At 51.2% G+C, this 18,837-nt stretch overlaps 1 protein-coding gene across 2 annotated transcripts in view; it reads left to right on the forward strand.

Annotated features, from left to right (window-relative positions):
- Positions 1–18,837, forward strand: part of ECE1 (endothelin converting enzyme 1) — a 98,289-nt gene that overhangs the window by 40,128 nt on the left and 39,324 nt on the right. Inside the window, exons 1-3 of one of the 2 annotated variants that reach the window (XM_080921435.1) lie at positions 6,242–6,351; positions 6,490–6,576; positions 13,733–13,874. In XM_080921435.1, coding sequence (XP_080777561.1) covers positions 6,304–6,351; positions 6,490–6,576; positions 13,733–13,874 — 277 coding nt within the window. In that variant the 5' untranslated portion in view covers positions 6,242–6,303. Of the gene's footprint in view, positions 1–6,241; positions 6,352–6,489; positions 6,577–13,732; positions 13,875–18,837 lie in introns of those variants that run through there. The other variant, XM_080921436.1, reaches the window with a different exon arrangement.

Genomic DNA, 18,837 nt, shown 5'->3' on the forward strand with positions numbered 1-18,837 from the left:
CATGCAATAGGGAAGAAAGGAGGTGGACAGCAGGCATGGGCCACCTTTCCTGTGGGCCTCAGAGCAGCTGGGGCCGCTCCCCTCAGGGTCTCCTGGGTTTAGGTACACAAGTCAACAGGGCCCAAGTGGGCATGTGTAGTCTGTCATACTGTGCGCTGACATAGTGATCCACTCCTGGCAGGGCTGCTGTGAGTCTCCACGGAAGCAGTAAAGAACCCAACCTTCCCCCCCCCCCACCTCGTATTCTAACCTTATTCTAACCTTAGGGGGCACCCCACACTCCTGCCTCTTGCACAACACCCCCTTTCCCTTCACATGCCTGTGCCATGAGCACCTTTGGTGGCTCAAAGCCGACTCTCTTTCCCCCCTACCAAGTTCTATCCCCCTGTTCCCATAGCTCAGATGGAGTGGCCTGTGACCTCCCAAGAGCCTGGCCTAAGAGCCAGGCACTGGTGAGGAGCCACAAGAAAAGGAGGAACAAAGGAAGAGGCCTTAAGAAGATGAGGAGAATCTGAGGTCAAGTCTAAGTTGTGTTACTTGGTAGGCCTCAATCTCCAAACCTGTGAAATGGGTGTCCCAGGACTGGCCCCACAAAGTGATCATAGACATGAATAAGATAAAGACAGAAAGGAACCTTGGACTTAGGTGCTGTCAGAGTCAATGACTTGGAGGTGGCTTATTATTATTATTATTATTATTATTATTATTATTATTATTATTATTATTATTAAAAGCCTGTGGAGCTGGCCCTGACCTAAGCACTTATCTTTCTTACCTCATTATGTATCACTCCTGTGGGGAGGTGCTAATTACCCAGTTTTCCAAATAATATAACTGAGGCACAGAGACAGCGTCTCTTGACCAAGGTCACACAGCCGGAAAGTGGCCGAGTGGGGTGGGGGCCTGAGGTTTGGGGTAAGCGCTGTGGCAGGCACTGTCTTCATGCTTCTTGAAGGAGGCATGAACCGGGTGACACGTAGCATCTCACGGATCCCAGCCTGCTGCTGGCAGAAATAAATGATGGGCGCCGGGCCACAAGGGCGGCCCCACCCTCGTAGCAGTGGAGACAGAATGTGAAAACAGCTCAGGGTGTGGCTTCTCAGCCCAGGCTTGAAACTTCGCTCTGTTTGTCGCCTCTGACACGCTCCGAGATTCCCCACAGATCCCCTGCCTCGGGCAAACCAACCACAGGAGCTACGGGAGTGACTCAAGCTGTCGGGACCCATGGGATTCCTGGGTACCACCCGGCCACAGCCTTTGTCATCAGACAGATGAGGGCATCTTTGTGTCTCGTTTGTGCTCATCCCAGGCCCACGATGGCCACCGCAGGGTTTCCAGATCCGCCACCATCTCATCTGGTTCTTGTCACTTTCCCTGTACAGCTGGGCATCGGGGACCCATGACCCACAGGGAACAGCCATTCCTATTTCACCACTCTTGATCTCAGCCAAGCCTTCCTTGTGAGCTCCGGACCCAGATACAGCCCAGATTTTGAGGGGGGGAGGCTCCCCACAAAGCTCCTCTCCTGAAGCTCAGGCAGGGCGTGGTACCCATATAACCACAAACGAGGCCATTAAAGCAAGCCCTGGGCCTAGTCTTCCTAGGGCATCCAGACTCCACGAAGTCCCCAGCAGACGTAGTTGTGCCTGCCACAAAGAACACAGGTATCCAGGACCCAGGCTAGTGACCTGACTCTGGTCCTGACTGACTTGCTGTGTGGCCTGACCTCCTTGGGGACAGCTTAACGAAGCCAGTTTGGGTTGTTTTGGGGGTGGGTAGAGAAGTTCATGTCCCAGCTATCGCAGGGTCCAGCCAGGGTGCTGGCGGGGTGAATCCTCCCTGACCCTTGGACATCTGTGTGTCAAGTGGAGACAGGAATGTTGGCTGAGAGGACTGAAGTGCTCTGGGATAAGAAAGACACGCCTTAAGTGACACCCAGTAGGTGTAGGGTCCGCCTACCACCACCCCCTCTCTCTGTCTATGGAGGACACACCTGCTAGGCTAGCCCAGTTGGCAGGAACGGGGTGTGGCTCTTGTGGGCTGAAAAATCCTTCTGCAATGCTTACTTCTCTTGAGGGGTACCTGGGCCTCTTGCGCCATCTAGCCACTAACAGCCGTAGTGGGATGGAGGGGATGTGGTTGCCCACCTACCCATTTGCACCTTTGCTCAAACGTCTAGAGGCCACAGCCCCAGACCTGGCCCTTGACAGCAGGCTCTGTCTTCTGCGCACTCCCATCTGAAGTCTGGTCTAGGGAGGCGGCAGGGGAGGAGACTGGAGGGACACATGGGGGTGGGACGGGGGTGGGGGGCTGTCAGAGGTCAGGAGTTTTCCCAGAAGGAGAAGTCTCTGAAAAGAACTGGAAGTGGGGGCGGAGCCATTGTTTAAACTGCCCACAGCTGCTTCCCATTGCTCCAGTTTCGTTCTGCGTGAGAGGGGTTGAGAAGACCCACAAAAGAGAAAGGGTACCAGGCTGAGAGGAGAAGATGGGGGGGCAGTAGTCATAACCTCCCTGACCCTCCTAGGTCCCAGGGGAGGTGCTGGGGGGGGGGGCAGAACTCTTTCCCTCTGACGATTGATTAGCATCTGTCAATGTAGCCAAATTTCCTGTTTTAGAACCCCCCCCCAGTGATGTAATGGGAACTCCTAGGCCCAGTGGGGAGAGGGCCATAAGATTTGGTTAACTCCCCCTCCTCCAGATGGAGCTGGAGAGCTGACCCAGAGCTTAAGAGCACTGGCTGCTCTTACAGAAGACCCAGGTTCAGCTCCCAGACCCCACCTGTCTGTAATTCTTGTTCCAGAGGATTCAGTGCCCTCTTCCGGCTTCCGTGGGTACCAGGTATTCATATGGTATACATGTAAGCATATAAGCAAAACACTGATATACATATCAAATCTCCTCTCTTCTAAAAAAAAATTTTTTTTTTTTTGAGACATGGTTTCTCTGTGTAGCCCTGGCTGTCCTGGAACTCACTCTGTGAACCAGGCTGCCTTGAACTCAGAGATCTGCCTGCCTCTGCCTCCTGAATGCTGGGAGTAAAGGTATGTGTCACCGGCGCCGCCAGGCTGGCAACAAATCTTTTTTTTTTTTTTTTAAGATTCATTTATTTAATGTATGTAAGTACACTGTAGCTGGCAGACACATCAGAAAAGGGCATCGGATCCCATTACAAATGGTTGTGAGCCACCATGTGGTTGCTGGGAATTGAATTCAGGACCTCTGGAAGAGCAGCCAGTGCTCTTAACCACTGAGCCATCTCTCCAGCCCCAACAAATCTTTTTAAAATGTTTATTTTATGTTGTCTGCAAGTACAGGAAGTGCACCACATGTGTGCAGTACCAGTTGAGGCCAGAAGAGGGCATCGGACCCCCTGGAACTGGAGTTAGAGAACTGAACCTGGATTGTCTGCAAGAGCAGCAAGTGCTTCTTCCTTTGAAGACAGCATCAGATCCCATTACAGATGGTTGTGAGCCACCATGTGGTTGCTGGGATTTGAACTCAGGACCTCTGGAAGAGCAGTCAGGGCTCTTAACCACTAAGCCATCTCTCTGGCCTGCAGCAAGTGCTTCTAACCACTGAGCCATCCCCGCAGCCCTCAAATTAATAAATCTTTAAAAAGAGATTCCCTCCCCTGCACACACAGCTTGCTTCCTCCGGGACCTGCATCCCTTGGATGTGTGTCTGTGTTCCCCACGGGCATTTTGTTAGACACCAGATTTTTCAGGAGAATTTGAAGGCACTTTAATGCCTCCACACTACTGCTCCACCACTGAGCTTAAGAACTGTTGTTATGGGGCTGGAGAGGTGGCTCAGCGGTTAAGAGCACTGACTGCTCTTCCAGAGGTCCTGAGTTCAAATCCCAGCACCCACATGGTGGCTCACAACCATCTGTCATGAGATCTGATGCCCTTTATGGTGTGTCTGAAGACAGCTATGATGTACTTAAATAAATCAATCATTTTTTTTAAAAAAAAGGAAGGACTGTTTTGAGCAACTACTCCGTGCTTGCTGACGGGAGTCTCCCACAAGGGCCCAGCTGCTGTCGGAAAAGCTCATGATTCTCAGAGAGAACACTGAGCAATAAACACCTAAAATATGAGCTGAGTACCGTTGGATGCATGTGTAGGTACATACACACTTGTCATCCCAGGCCTTGGGGAGGTGGAGGCAGGAGGATTCTGAACCCCAGGCTCGCCTGGGCTACATGATTGGATCCCGCCTCTCAAACCAAACCAAACCCAACAGTGAGTACTACAAGGAACTTGAAGAGAATTCGGGGAGCGACTTGGGGTGATTTGACCGTCTAAGCAGATGTCATTCAATCTGAGTGTCTGAAGCTGGCTGTGGGAGGAGCAAAGATTAAAAAAGAATGTTCCAGATGCAGGGAGAGAGCAGCAGCCTACAAAGAACTTGGCTGAGAATGAACAACTTGGGTATCTGAAGATCTGAACATAAGCTGGGGAGAGATCTGGGGCCTGAGTGGGTCGCAGTTGAAGGGGAGCATCAGAAGTGGGCAGCCCTGAACCTGGCAGAATGTTGGAGAGCACAGAAGCCTTTGAAGCAGGGGTAGTGTGATGAGAATTTCACTTAGAATGACTGCTTGACTGTGGCAGTAGAGCCCTGGGGATGAATTCAAGGGGTCCTTGACTGCAAGCTTGGCTGAACTATCTTGCTAGCCCATAAAGCACAAGTCCCCGGGAGCCACCGTCTTCACTGGCCCCTCCCCCTGCCTTGTACAGTCACCTCACCCCTCCACACTGGTTCTCTTGCATATATGCCCAACAGTGAGGACCAAGTTGGAACTGAACAGAAATGGTACCTTAGTGGAATCGCTCAGTGGTTAGAGCACTGCCTGCTCCTTTGGATGACCCCGGTTAAGTTCCCAGCACCCACATGGCGGCTCACAACCATCCCTAACTCCACTTCCAGGGTCCAAACCCCTATTGTAACCTTCACTGGCACCAGACATGCATGTGGTACCTAGACAGCCACAGACGCACACACTCTTTTTTTTTTTTTTTAACCTCTTTGGAAAGCCGAAGATGTTTGAGTGACTTACTAGAAGTGACCAGTGCCTTTTGGGAAGCCAGGTTAGACCTTTGGGATCCTGAGGTGGGAGAGGGGATATCTGGAGCATTGTCCCTGTCTGAGACCACTGGATGATGGTCACCGGAAACACCCCTGGCAAGGGAGGAACAGTTAAAGAAAGTTCACTACTCGTGAGACCTGACAACACCTACCTGGGTTCTTTTAAAGTATGCTTTAATTAACACGACTTTTACTCTGCTCCAAAGCTATGAGGTTTTATTTGCTTTTGTTATATTGTGGATGAAACTGAGGGACAGGAGGGACAGTGCCACCATTGTGCCACATTTCCCCAGCACAGCCCAAAGCATGATTCCCACCCCGCCCCCACTTCATTTTTTTACCATTTCACCATGTAGACCAAACTGGCCTTGAACTCAGAGATCTGCATGTCTCTGTCTCCTGTGTGCTAGGACGAATTGTGTGCACCACCATGCCCCCCCTTTCCACTATAAGGTAGATCACTGTGTGTGTGTGTGTGTGTGTGTGCGCGCGCGCGCGTGTGAGCGCGCGCTCGCGAGCATGGCCGTGTGCATGTCAATGAGTTTGTTTAGAACATGTATAGAGGGCAAAGGTCAAGCTGTGGGACTTGGTTCCCTCCGGGCATCCTATGGATCCTGGGCATGCACTAAATGGTCTGGACTTAACTGCTTAACTTCACTGCTAAGTCATCTGGCTGGCCCATGAAGCAAAGATTCCTGATTGTGTATGGGAGGCCCACCTCCTTTGAGGGAGGGTGGCAGACCTCCAAATTCACGCAACAGTTTTCTTCTTGTCACAGGATTTCCTTAGAATTGTGTGAACTTCATTCAGAACTCTGGCTTTAAAACTCTCGGATTAGAGGAAAAAGGAATCTAGATGGGGTTGGGGAATTCCTGGCTTTACACACACACACACACACACACACACACACACACACACCGTTGCCTTTCTAGCTCCATGGAAAACTCCACGTCTCAGCCTGTCTTGATCCCGCTAGGCTTCGCTGACCTTGACTCTTGGTCTCTGCCATTGGGGACCTCATTGTGAAAGAAACCTCTATGAGGCTCTGTGCTGCCAGCTTAGTCCACCCCACCCCAACTCTCGCGGAAAGCCTGGGAGAGGCACGTGCCCAGCGGGCCACGCCCACCTCCCCGCGGGACCCGCCCCCAGCAGCCTGGCGCGTGGAGACTGGAGCTCGAGGGGACCCGACCCAGACTGGGCGTCGCGGGGTGCAGCATGCGGACTGTGTGGCCGCCGCTGGCCGCCGCGCTCGCCGCTCTGGGGGTGAGGCGGGTGTGGCGCGCGGGGAGGGCCATCTATCCGTGGGCTGATCTCGGGTGGCCGGGGCGGGGCGCCGGGGCCCGCTTCCCCATTTGGGCAATGGAATCGCTGAGGGAGTCCGTACTGCACTTGGCATTGCAGATGTCAACCTACAAGCGGGCCACGCTGGACGAAGAGGATCTGGTGGACTCACTCTCCGAGGGCGATGTGTACCCCAATGGCCTACAGGTAGGAACTCTGACCCTTGCTGGTTCTGCAGGGCCCCGGCTCGGGCATGCGCAGTCTTGCGTCTCCTCCCCGCATCAGTCCGTAGGGGAAGGAGATGGGTTGTGCACCCAGCAGCTCAGTGTCCCGGAGGACCCCTTCCTGTGCAGCGGTACTCTGAGGCTGGTTTCCATCCCACCTTCAGTCCCATCCGTCCCGAGATCTGGGCCACAGTTCAGATGCAGAGTTGAAGCTCCGAACTCTCCTGCCCTGAACTTTTCACGGAACAGCCTAGAAAGCTGCTGGTAGTGGTGATGGGGAGGGACTTTCCTGGGTTATATGGACCCAGCCCCCAGCACCAACAGTCTAAAGCTATCCCAGCTTCAGCTTGGCGGGCCCGGCCTCCCTAGTATCCTAACTATGGAACATTACCCCCCCCCCCTTTTTCTTTTTTCTCACCCTTCTCTCTGACTACCACAGTTAGCAGGGGGGTGGGGCGAGGATGGCCTTCTGTCCTCTCTCTGTGTCCTTTACTCTGGAAGCCTGGTTCCTTGACTTTAGGTACTGCCCCTGTGGGAATCTCCAGAGATTTAACATGACATCAAGTCGCTGGCTTGACGGGGATGTGGGTGGGGTGTGCCCAGACTTTCTCCTCTCCTTTGCCTGGAGCAGAGCTTTCTGGCTAAGCCAGAACTTGGGTAAGGTTTGGGCATGGGTGGGTAAGCTGGGTTTTGAATAGGAACACCCAGGGCAGTTGTGTGGCTCAGCTCCTGAGAAACCATCCCGGAGTGAGCCAGGACCTAGAGGATTTCTTCTGTCTGGGCCAAAGGTGGGACAGAGAAGAGTCTTGGGTACCTTGTGAAGGACACCTACTCAAAACTTATCTCGAGGCCGTGCCCAAGAGTGGAGCCTCAGCATGCCAGACCCAGCACAGGTGTAGGGTGATGGAATGCCAATTTGGGCTCCTCTGGTCAGCACTGTAAGAGTGAGTACAGGAACTCTTCCAGGTGCCCCCGAGTCACTCACTGGAATTCGCCCCCCCCAACGTCCCCCAGAGCACAGATCTATTTCTCTCCCTTCCTCTCCCTCCCCACCCCTCTTTTTGTTGTTGTTGTATGTGTGTCCGTTTCTTTCTCTGTTGTGTATGTGTGTCTCTGTCTCTCTCTCTCTCTGAAGAACCTCTTTTAGGCCTTACCTGTAAGGTAGGGTAAGGGAAATGGAGTGACCAGCATCCCTGTTTTGTTACCCCTGAGGTAAGGGCCTGTAGCCACGTGGTAGCCATACCACAGGTGCCAAAGCTGAGACACTGGAAGGGGATGAAGCATCCTTGTTGTGTGAGGTGAGCCTCATTCAGTCTTGGTGTCCCCACAGCAAGCTGCCTGTCTATGCAGGACATGCAGGAAGGTTGACGAGAATTTGGGGACATTTCTGTGGGTGCCCTACAGGTCTTGCTCCAAGCCCCCATGACTTCCCCAGAATAAATACAAGCTAGCTGGGGCTTGTTCTGCTAAAAGCTAAGAGCCCTCATCTCCTGTTTTTTCTCCTCTCCTCTCCTCTCCCCTCCTCTCTCCTTTCCTGCCTTCCTCTCCTCTCCCATCATTCCCCCTCACCCCATTATAGCCCAGGCTTCCTCCCAGCTCCTTTAGCCTCCCTCCCAGTGCCAGGATTACAGGTGTGTACCCCAGGCCTGGCTATATCATGAGGTAGAGTTCTCTCATAGTTTAATGATTTGAGTCTTTTGGATTTTTATTCAGTGTAAATGTTTTAAATGTTCATTTACCAATTAAGACCAATGGAACAAAGGGTTTAAAGAGTTGGGGATACAACTTATTGGTAAGGGAGCTTGACTAGCCTGCTTAAGACCCTGGATATGGTTCTCTGACAACATATATGTTCAAGCATATGCACATGTGTGGGCACACACACACAATGTATATATACACACTCAAATATAAAATACTAGAACTCACTATTTCAAAGTAGAATCATTTTCTTTTTTAAGGCCTGTGTGTGTGTGTGTGTTTTGGGGGGAATGTGTTTAACTTAGGCCCCTTCCCTAGCATAAGCTCTGCCAGCTTCTCCCTTGTATGCACACACACACACACACACACACACACACACACATACACTCTAAGACTCAACTCTATAAGCCAGCCCAACCTTCAACCTAAAATCCCCCCACTTTTCTCCCAATCACACCACCACACCTGGCCTGTATGCTTGTATTTTGTTACATTTTTGTTTAATTGTTGTTGTTTTGTTTTTGAGACAGGGTCTCATACAGCCTAGGCAAGCCATGAACTTACTATGTAGCCAAGGATGGTCTTGAAAGTCCAATCCCTCTTCTGCCTCCCACACCCTGGGGTTCCTGACATACACTTCCTCACTGTTGTATGCAGTGCTGAGAATCAAACCCAGGATTCACTGTTTGCCGAGCTCTGTGCCCATCTCCTCTCCTCTAAGCACACGTTTAAAGCTATGGGGCCTGTCAGCCTCTCAGGAGCTTTTGACACCCAAAAGCACCTCACTTACACAGCCTTCTCTACAAGACGTGTTATTGCTGGTTTTTTTTTTTTTTTAAGATTTTTTTGTTTTTAATTTTATGTATGTGAGCACACTGTCACTCTCTTCAGACACACCAGAAGAGGGCATCTGATCCCATTACAGATGGTTGTGAGACACCATGTGGTTGCTGGGAGTTGACCTCTGGAAGAGCAGTCAGTGCTCTTAACCACTGAGCCATCTCTCCAGCCCCTGTGTTATCGCTGTTGACCTGCCTCTCAGAGCCACCGCTAGGATTCATTTTTTTTTTTTAAAGTCCATCTGCTGCTCTGAAAATGGACTTAACTGTCACAGACGCTTACTGTGCCTAATGCCTCAGCAATGCCTCAGGTATAGTAGCATTTTCCTTGCAAAGCTCTGCTTTATAAATGCCAGCTTCTTGGTACCCTCCCTCCTTCTCTCCCTCCCTCCCCCACCCCCCTTCATTTTCTTTTTTCCTCTCTCTCTCTCTCTCTCTCTCCCCCCCTGCATACTCAGAGAGAGAAACAGAGACAGACAGACACACAGACACACAGAAAAACAGCCGAACACACAGACACAGTGAGCAGAAACACATCAGTTGCAGTAGCTTGAGGGGGAAAAAATTAAGCAACAGGAAAAACTGACATACAAAAATCCGAGGCCCTCACCTTCCTACCCTCTGCATAGCGCTATCTTTGGAGAGTGCTTTGAAGACAGACAGACCCTGTTAAGATTTTCAAACAAGGTCCCTTTGTAGGGTGGGACCTTCAGCTTTGTACACCAGTTTTGGCATATGACTCTTGGGCCGCGGGTTCTAGACTCTGAAATGGTCACTCACACCCGGGGACTTCACCCCAGCTTCCTAGTATGTAGAGTTGGGAGACAGGCTCGGAGTTGTCTCTGCACACCCCTCAGGGTCCTGGCTGATCTCTCCTCCATATTGGAGAGCTGGCTATTCCTTTGGGAAGACAAACATTTCCTGAGACTGTGATCCCTTTCAAAGGTTGTCACCATCTCTTCAAGGTTAGGCGTGGGGGGGCAGGTGACAGATGGGACTCGGACAGTTGGGAAGACATCATAGATTTGCTCAGGGCTCACCTCACTGGTCTCAGCCGGAAGTCTACCTCATGGAAATTTTACTGGAAGGAACTTGCCCAAGATGGCACCCCCACGGAGGCAGGGGCCCCCCACGAGGGTGAGCTGTCTCGCTCTGCCTGCTCTCAAAGGCTGAGCCTGAGGCACAGAGCCCTCTGGACTGTAAGGGGTGGGCTCTCTGCCAGAGCTTTGGCAGACAACCCCTGTTAGCTGCCCCATGAAGCCAGGTTGTTGGGGGCCCATAGACTCTGAAAGCTTGCTTAGCCTGGTTTCCACCCCTACGCCGTTGGCTCTTCTCCTGGGCCCTGGGGCAGGCACCCCTCCTCACCTGCAGAACTTGTTTTTTGGTGTAAGCCTAGGTGAGCCAGACACTTCTGTAACCGAATATTTATCCCCTTATAATGGGCTTTGTTCCGGTGCTCTGCAAACCCTGGGAACGCCAGGGCTGGACACCTCTGCGTTTTCCCTCCCACTCTGTCTATCTCTTTGTCCTGCTGTCTCTAGTTCCATCCCTCTTCCTGTTCTTCATCCCTCTCCGCTGAGGGCATCCCTGTCTCTTCCCAACCCACCAGCTCACTTTCTGACTCCACCTCTCAATGTTAGGTAGCCCTAAGCCTGCCAGCCGACTTAAGAGTCCAGAGTGACTTTAGCTCCATCTTTGGGGTGTCAGCTCTGTACCTTGGCCAACAGCTGCTTCCCAGTCACATCTCTCGAGATGGATTGGGACGCTCACCACTCAGCCTACTGCCCTCTACGCGGCCACAACCTACCTGGTCTGCTGCAATTAGCATGGCCTCATTTCCGAAAGAAAGTGTGAGAACACACATTTCCCTGTGACTTCATTTCATGGGGGTCCTCCCCAGGAGTTGGGGGCCCCTAGGAGCTGCCCCTAATTCCCTGTGCCCTCAGAGACAAGGCTTGTACAGAAACCCAGGAGCGCTTGGCCCCAGCAACGAAAGTCAAACAGGGAACACGACGAAAGGGTGAGGATCCCATTTTCAGATCTCGTTCGCAGTTCTTACTGGGAACCGAGACTTTTATATTCCATTCTGACTTAATTCTAAATTAATCCACAGTGGAAGCCATCTGTTTAGATTCAACACTTAGTCTGACATGGAACAGTGACGTCCCAGCCTGCCCGTTTTCTCTCTGGGGGGGCGGGGGTGGGGGAGCAAGGCCTCACCGGCAGGACCTGCACAATCTGGAGGGATGCTTGTCTCCTTGTGCTCTGTCACCTCGGCCCCCACAAGCCTCCTCTAGTTGTGCCTCCTCTGGAGCTCACACAAGTACCCTGCCTCGGGAGCTTCCCCTGCCAATTAATGGAACAGGACAAACACCACACACACACACACACACACACACACACACACACACACACAAGTCAGCTGTCAAACTTTCGTTTCTCTCTGGGTCTCTTCCTTCTCCTCCACCTCCTTGATGTCTTCGCACCTGGTTGCCTCCTTGTCCCCCTCACCACAGCACTTCAGTGTCCCTACAAAGTGGCATTTCCCTCCTTACCCAAAGCTGAACCGTCTGTCTCAGCTACTCCCTAGGACTCCCTCAGGCAAAGGAACCCTCTTAAACCAGGCTCTCCATGACTTTGTTATCTGAGTTGTACCCCTCCACTCACCAGAGAGGCCACAGGTGGGAGAGAAAGGCTGGGACAAGTCCTGAAGCAGAAGGGACTCTGATGTTAGTGTCCCCAGCAAGGCTGCACCTGGGTGAAGGCCTTGGGGGCCTCATTCCACACCAAAACCTAAGGAAAACCTGAGTATGATAAATGATGGCTGGAGAGATGGCTCAGCGGTTATGAGCACTGACTGCTATTCCACAGGTCCCGAGTTCAAATCCCAGCAACCACATGGTGGCTCACAACTGTAATTCCATCTGTAATGGAATCTGATGCTGCCCTCTTCTGGTGTGTCTGAAAACAGCTACAGTGTACTTACATATAATAAATAAATATTAAAAAAAAAAAGATAAATGATGACCAAAGGGTGTGCCTATGGGACCATGTGTCCCAGGCTGACTCTGAACATGTCTCCGGTTAGTTCTCAGCATCCTTTTCTCAGTTTTAGATCCCGATTTTTCTTCTCCTGTTCCACTTTCCCTTTTAGCACCTAGGAGGTACCCCAGGATGGCCCTTCCCTAGGTTAACCCCTCTCAGATCTCATGGGCCAGTAGCAAGATGCCGTCTGGGCTCTGACCTGTTCTGAGGGGCACCCCTTGCACATCTGTGTGGGGATGTGGCAAAACAGAGTTGGGTATCCCTAGGTCTCCTAGTGTGCTAGGGATCTCTCAAGGACTCCTTTCATTCCTCTTCTTGCTCCTCCCTCCTCGTCCACCACAAAGGGCAGTGACGTCTCTTCCAGACCTTTGGATGAATTTCCTGTTCTTTCTCAGAGCTATGCCTGGCACCCCTCCCCTCTTTTATTTGTCCACACCTAACCCAGACTTCACCCACTCCGGGAAGCCTTTCCTGTCCCATCTGTTTGTTGTCTGCCTTCCTTCTTGGCTCTAAGCAGTTCAAAGCAAAGGAATCCATTTTCTCCCTCTTGAGTTGGTACCCAGATATTAGTACAGTGTGACGTCACTGAACAGCCCCACCTTCTGGACACTTCCTGTCCTGTGCCCCTCCTGGCTTTGCAGGGAGTACCTCTCTTGGAACAGAAGGGGCCTCCTATCCCCTGACCTCTGTACCCTCACCTCCGTGCTAGCTCTGGGTGTGAAAAGCCTGGGCAGAGGGTCCTGAGTATGAGCCTGTCCCCTCTGGTCCCCTGCCCCCAAGGGCCTGCCACACCCTTCGTTTCCCTTCATTGTGCTTTCTTTCCTGTTTAGCCAGACTCCAGGGACTTGGCACATTTTCCCCCCTTAGAGGACCTGTGTGAATGGAGCTATTACTTCTCCTTTCTTCTCCCCTGACCATCTCCTAAAAGCCATGTCTCACCCACTGGTGGGCTCTAGAATCTACGTCCTATCTCAGTCCTATCCGTTCAGGTCTGAGAAAAGTGACCAGGACCTCTGTTTGATCTTCTGTAAAACGAGAGGCAGCCCCAATAGGATTAGAAAGACCAAATGGGCTGAGTTGTCCCCACTTGCAGAGAGCAGGCAGGAACTGTGGTCCTGTCATGCTTGTCTCTGGCTCTGTAGATGCGGGGGTTCGAAGGAGATCCCAGCTGGCCGCCCTCTGAATGCCTTCAAGTCCAAACATCCTGTTTTTTTTTTTTTTTTTTTTTTTTTTTTTGAGCTCCTTACTGAAGAAATAGAAAAGCTCTAAGTTGTTTTTTTTTTCCTTCTACCGGTATCAGATGACACAGAAAACACAAGCCCGCCTGAGTTGAGCTGCTAGCCCTGATGTCCGAGAGCAAATTGAAACTACTGGCCAGGGTAGTGGTTGCTTCCCTGGATTAGGGCAAAGTCTGTGGGAACTAGACCACCCCTGAGACAGATGGGCAGCCTGATCCCTCCCCAGGGTCTGGGCCTACAGCGGAGCTCCTTCTTCTTGAGGAAGAAGGGCTGGGGTTTCATGGTCTCGCTGCCCCTCTTGGCTTCTTCCCTGCAGGTGAACTTCCGCAGCCCCCGGAGCGGCCAGAGGTGCTGGGCAGCTCGGACCTCAGTGGAGAAGCGGCTGGTGGTGGTGGTGGCGCTTTTAGCAGCGGGGCTGGTGGCCTGCCTGGCGGCCCTGGGCATCCAGTACAGGACAAGTAGGTGCATCTGTGATTTGGGATGGGCTTAACCATCATTCCATGTGCTCTGTCAATCTGTGCAAGAGACAGAGGACTTTGTTCAAGTCGGGATTGGCCTTCAGAACCAAAGAGAGCGAAACCTCAGGGTCCTCGGTCCAGACGATGGGTCGGGAGAATGAGCGGCTGTAAAGGTTTTGAAATCAGAAGGACAATTTTGGGTGCAATGGCTCAAGCCTATAATCTTGACACCTTGGTAGGCTGAGGCAGGCGAAAGGATTCCAGGGCTGGCCTGGACTTTTTAGGGAGATCAGAACTTTCCTAGGCTACGTTAGATCCTGTCTCAAGACAACAACAACCAAAAGAACACGAGTTTATACTCTGGCTTAGCAGCTTAATCGTTAGAGAAAACACTTAATTTTCAGAACTGGCATTTTGTTTTCAACTCTGAACGTGGGGGAAAGTGCCCAGTTGAGGGATGACCCTAATGACCTATATGTCTGGTTCCCCTGAGGACCTTTTCAGTTCGCTTTGGCTCTGTTTACTGCAAAGGCATGACCGCCTGTCTTCCATATTCTCAGGAGTACAGCAGTGACACCTCCTGCTTACTGGGCATTTCCCGTGAACCTCCCCTCACACATACGACTTACTTCTTCCTCCCCAGAGCCCAGTGACTGACTCGCCCCAGGCTGAAAGCCAGGGACATTGAGTGCAGAAGTTTCATTTGCTCATAGGTCTCCAGGTTTTAGAGGAATCCAGAACAAAGGCCCCGCCTCACTTTTAATCGAGGTTCACTTCCAGGGCATATCGGCACCCCGGAAGGACTGCACTTCATGCCCTAGAGCCTTTGCGTTCCTGTTGCATCCATGGCTGCCCTCCACACTGGATGGTCACATAATGGCTCCTTCTGACCTGTTGTGTGATAGGTCCCTCTGGCCCTGATGTCATGATATACCCACTAAGCCTGTTATCGTGGTGGGTCCCTCTAACCTTCCTGCATTTATAGGCTCCACTGTCATGCTGGGGTCACAAGAAGAATGGATTTGGGGAGAATGGATGCAAATTCAAATCAAGTCCAAGGTCTCCTATTCTCCTGCCCACAACTGACTGTCAACTTTCTCATCAGAGGACGCAAAGGAGGTGGTCCCACCCTCCGACTGTGATTCACCCCGGCATAATGGCTGTCTGTGTTGAGCCTTCTCCACTATGAAGCTGGTTGAGGGCAGCCATCCTGAAATGGAACGGGGGACATTTTAGGTTCCTAAATGGAGGGGCTGGGACCTCATTCACATGTCCTTCCTGTGGCATTTATTCATTCATTTATTCAAACAGTTCATGCTTCCTGTATGACTGGCTTAAGTATCTACAAGGTGCTTAAGGAGTAATTGTTTGATTATTTAGCTGGCTGACTAATGGTTTAGAGGCGCTTTTCCAAGGGCACCTGGCTCAGAGATGCTGAATTCATACTTTACTGATTAAGTACTTAATTCTGGGCAGTCCAGCTGGTGTCCAACCTTGTGCCTGAGTGCCGTGGGTGTGTAGACGAGGAGTAAATGGCTGGGTGACCAAAAGTGTAGAAAGGGCAGTGGACCCGGGGAACCGCCTTTCTCTAACAAGCATGGGTATGGGTATCTGGGTGTGCCTGTGAGTGTGTGCATACACGAGTGTGTGTGTGTGTGTGCCAGGCAGGGTGAGCCCACAACTGTCTGCCCAGCTCTTGGCCCAGGGATGGAGAGCAGGCTGCTCTGGGACTCCCCTTAGGAATCCTAACACATTTCTCCAGAATTTCTTCAAAGAGTGCTCCCAAAGGACAGCTCCTAAATAATACACATTGGGAGGCTGACAGGATGGTTCAGTAGGTAAAGCCACCAAGCCTGACAATGTGAGTTTGATACCTAGACCTTAAACAAACAGTTGTTAAACTGCCAAGTGGGACTCGTGTGGGCAGATTCCAGTGTCTGCCTCTGGCCCATTTCTCTCCCTGCTTCCAAGTCCAGACCTGGGAGCAGAATAGCCTTCTTGCCTAGGGTGGAGCTGGGTTAAGGATCAGGTGACCCGTGCACCACCTGAGAAAGCAGCTGCTGCCTGGGTCTTGGCAGAACCTCATTATGCATCAGCAAGCCCTAACATTGGCCACATCTGAGTAAACACCGGGCCAGGCAAAACAGCTCCTCAGACAATTCTGGAAGACCTACCTCTAGGCAGTGTCTGGGCCCTTGAGAACATTCTGACCTAGCTCCCGGCTTAGGGCCCCCCCCCCCCCTTTGCAGAGGCTTACAGCCACTTTCCAAACAGCAGCAAAACTAACACGAAGTTTTTCCGAGAAGGATTATTTATTTATTTTTGACGCTTTAAGAAAAACCTATTTGTTTTATTTATCTGTATGAGCATCTAGCCTGTGTGTTCAGGAACCTCATGCACGCTTGGTATCTGCAGAGGTCAGACGGAGACGCTGGAATGTAGAACCTAGAGTCACAGATGGTTGTGAGTCACCATGTGGATGCTGGGAATTGAACCCATGTCCTTTGGAAGAGCAGCCAGTGCTCTTAACCACTGAGCCATCTTTCTAGCTGGAAGTTTGTTTTTGTTTTGTTTTGTTCTGTTTTAGTGCTGTGTGGGGTCATGTGCATGTGAATAGACCAGAGGATAGCCCTTGGCTGGCATCTTCGGCAACGCCATCTACCCCCACCTCCATTATGATGGTGCCTCTCACTGGCCCAGAACTTACCTATTATGCTCCACTAGCTCACTAGCAAGCCCAGGGATCCTCCTGTCTCTGCCTCCCCAGCATTGGAATTACTGGTTTATGCCTGGCATTTGTATATGGGTTCTGGGGTTACTGACTTAACCCCTTTCCCTATCCCTGCTCTGCAAAGTATTTTAAAGCATCAGAAGGGTTAGATAGATGGCTAAGAGGGTAAGGGAGCTTGCTGTTAAACCTGATGACGTGAGTTCTAGCCCCAGAACCAGCATGGTAGAAAGGACATGTGCATTGTGAGGCACACAACACACACACACAAACACACACACACACACACAAAACACACACACACACATACATATACACACACAACACACACATACACACACACACAACACACACATACACACACTAGCATCTTGCATGACACCAAGGGCGGATACTGTTGGATGAGTAAATTAGATCTGAGCTGGTTCCTGCCTTCTCGACTGATCAGCTGTGTCCCAGAGCAAAGGGTGTTTGCCACCTACCTCTCCAGCAGGTGACCATGTCTGAAGACACTTTCATTCAGTCATTTGGCAGGACATTTATGCAGTCCATGAACATCTACTAAACAGCAAGAGATGCCAGGCACGGAGCTGGAGAAAGGCTGTGTGCAAACAGGTTCATCCTCTAGTAGGAGACTAGACAGGGAGATGGCTGTGACTTAGAACATTCCATGGTAAGACCACAAAGCCCAGGACAGGGAGAAATACACGAGAGGGCCTAAGAAGGTTTCCAGGGATCAGGGAGTTAGACAAGAGGGCCACAAACTATCACCTGGGGACCCCCAAACCACTCACTCGTGAATCAAGTAGCCATGAAGTTCCTCATGGGCCAGAGATTTGGTTTCATTTGGTGTTTTGGGGTTGTTTTTTGTTTTGTTTTGTTTGGATGGGGTTGTTTTGTTGGGTTTTGGGGGGGTGTTTTGGTTGGTTTTTTTTTTCTTTTGGGTGGGGGCATTTCAAGACAGTGTCTCTCTGTGTGGCTTTGGCTGCCCTGGAATTCATTCTGTAGACCACAAACTCACAAACTCACTCCGCCTCCCGAGTACTGGAAGTGAAGGTGTGCGCCACCACCTCATGTTTTCAAGCCTAAAGTCCCCTTACTGTCTGTCTTGTGGGCATTTCCAGCCAAGATTTTGTCAGACTTGACTTCCTTCGGTCTACCGAGTAAAAACAATAGGCTTTATTTCTCCTCTCCTCTCCAAATATGGAGTTATAGCACTGAATGGCCTTTTCAAGCACACGCACATTCCCTCTCCCCTCATAAGGTTCGGGCCTTCCCGGTGGCCAGGAACTGGCGGTTAGAAACCAGGGTGTGCGACTCTGATTAAGGGGATCTGAGGTAGTGTTCCTGGAAGTGGACTGTCACCCCTGCCACAGAACGGCTCTCTGAGCTGTGACTCAGTGGGAGGGCACTTGCCTGGTATGTCCAAGGACCTGGCTCTGTTCCCAGCCCTTGGAAAAGAGTCTTTTCCATTCAGATGCCAATAGCGTAATAATTTTGTTGGGGGAGGGGGTGTTTCCGTTTTAAGATAGGGTCTCATGTACCTTCCTGTAACTGTATAGTTGAGGGTGATTTTGAACTTCTGATCTTCCTGCCTATTCCTCCCAAGTGAGGATTTCAGCCCTGCGCCACTGCACTCTGATTTGTGTGGTACTGGTGACTAAATACAGGGTTCTACTGACAGAGCTCTATTCTCTGCCCTAATTGTGTGTGTTTAGGCTCATGTGTGCATATGCATGCATACGTGTGTGTGTGTGTGTGTGTGTGTGTGTGTGTGTTTATGGCATATGAACACACATATGTGGGTGAGGTGTATGTACATTGTTCATTATTTTCTCTCCGTTTCTCACACACACACACACAAACACACACACACACACACACAAGTGAGAGAGAGAACCTGGAAAACATTCAGGGTTGATTTTCTATTGAAAAGATAAATGTGTGGACTGGAAAATGAATTGTTGACATCAGACCGGAAGTTGTTATGGAAGAAGGGGTCCCTGACAGAAAATCAGCTTAGTGCTGAGCTCTAAACCACGGGGAGTTTACACAGCTAACAGAAGTTCTGTGTGCCAAGAGACTCTAAATCTACTGAGCTTGTATCTCATGAAGGATCTAGTAGCCACCCAGCTAAGTCAGGACCGGATGAGGCATTGGCCCCTGGATATCTGGGCACCTGGGCACCTGGGCACCTGCACTTCGGGCCACCTGCATTGCTCTCCTCTTATTGGC

This window comes from Micromys minutus (genome assembly GCF_963924665.1).
Source record: "Micromys minutus genome assembly, chromosome: 9".
NCBI classification, from domain to species: domain Eukaryota; kingdom Metazoa; phylum Chordata; class Mammalia; order Rodentia; family Muridae; genus Micromys; species Micromys minutus.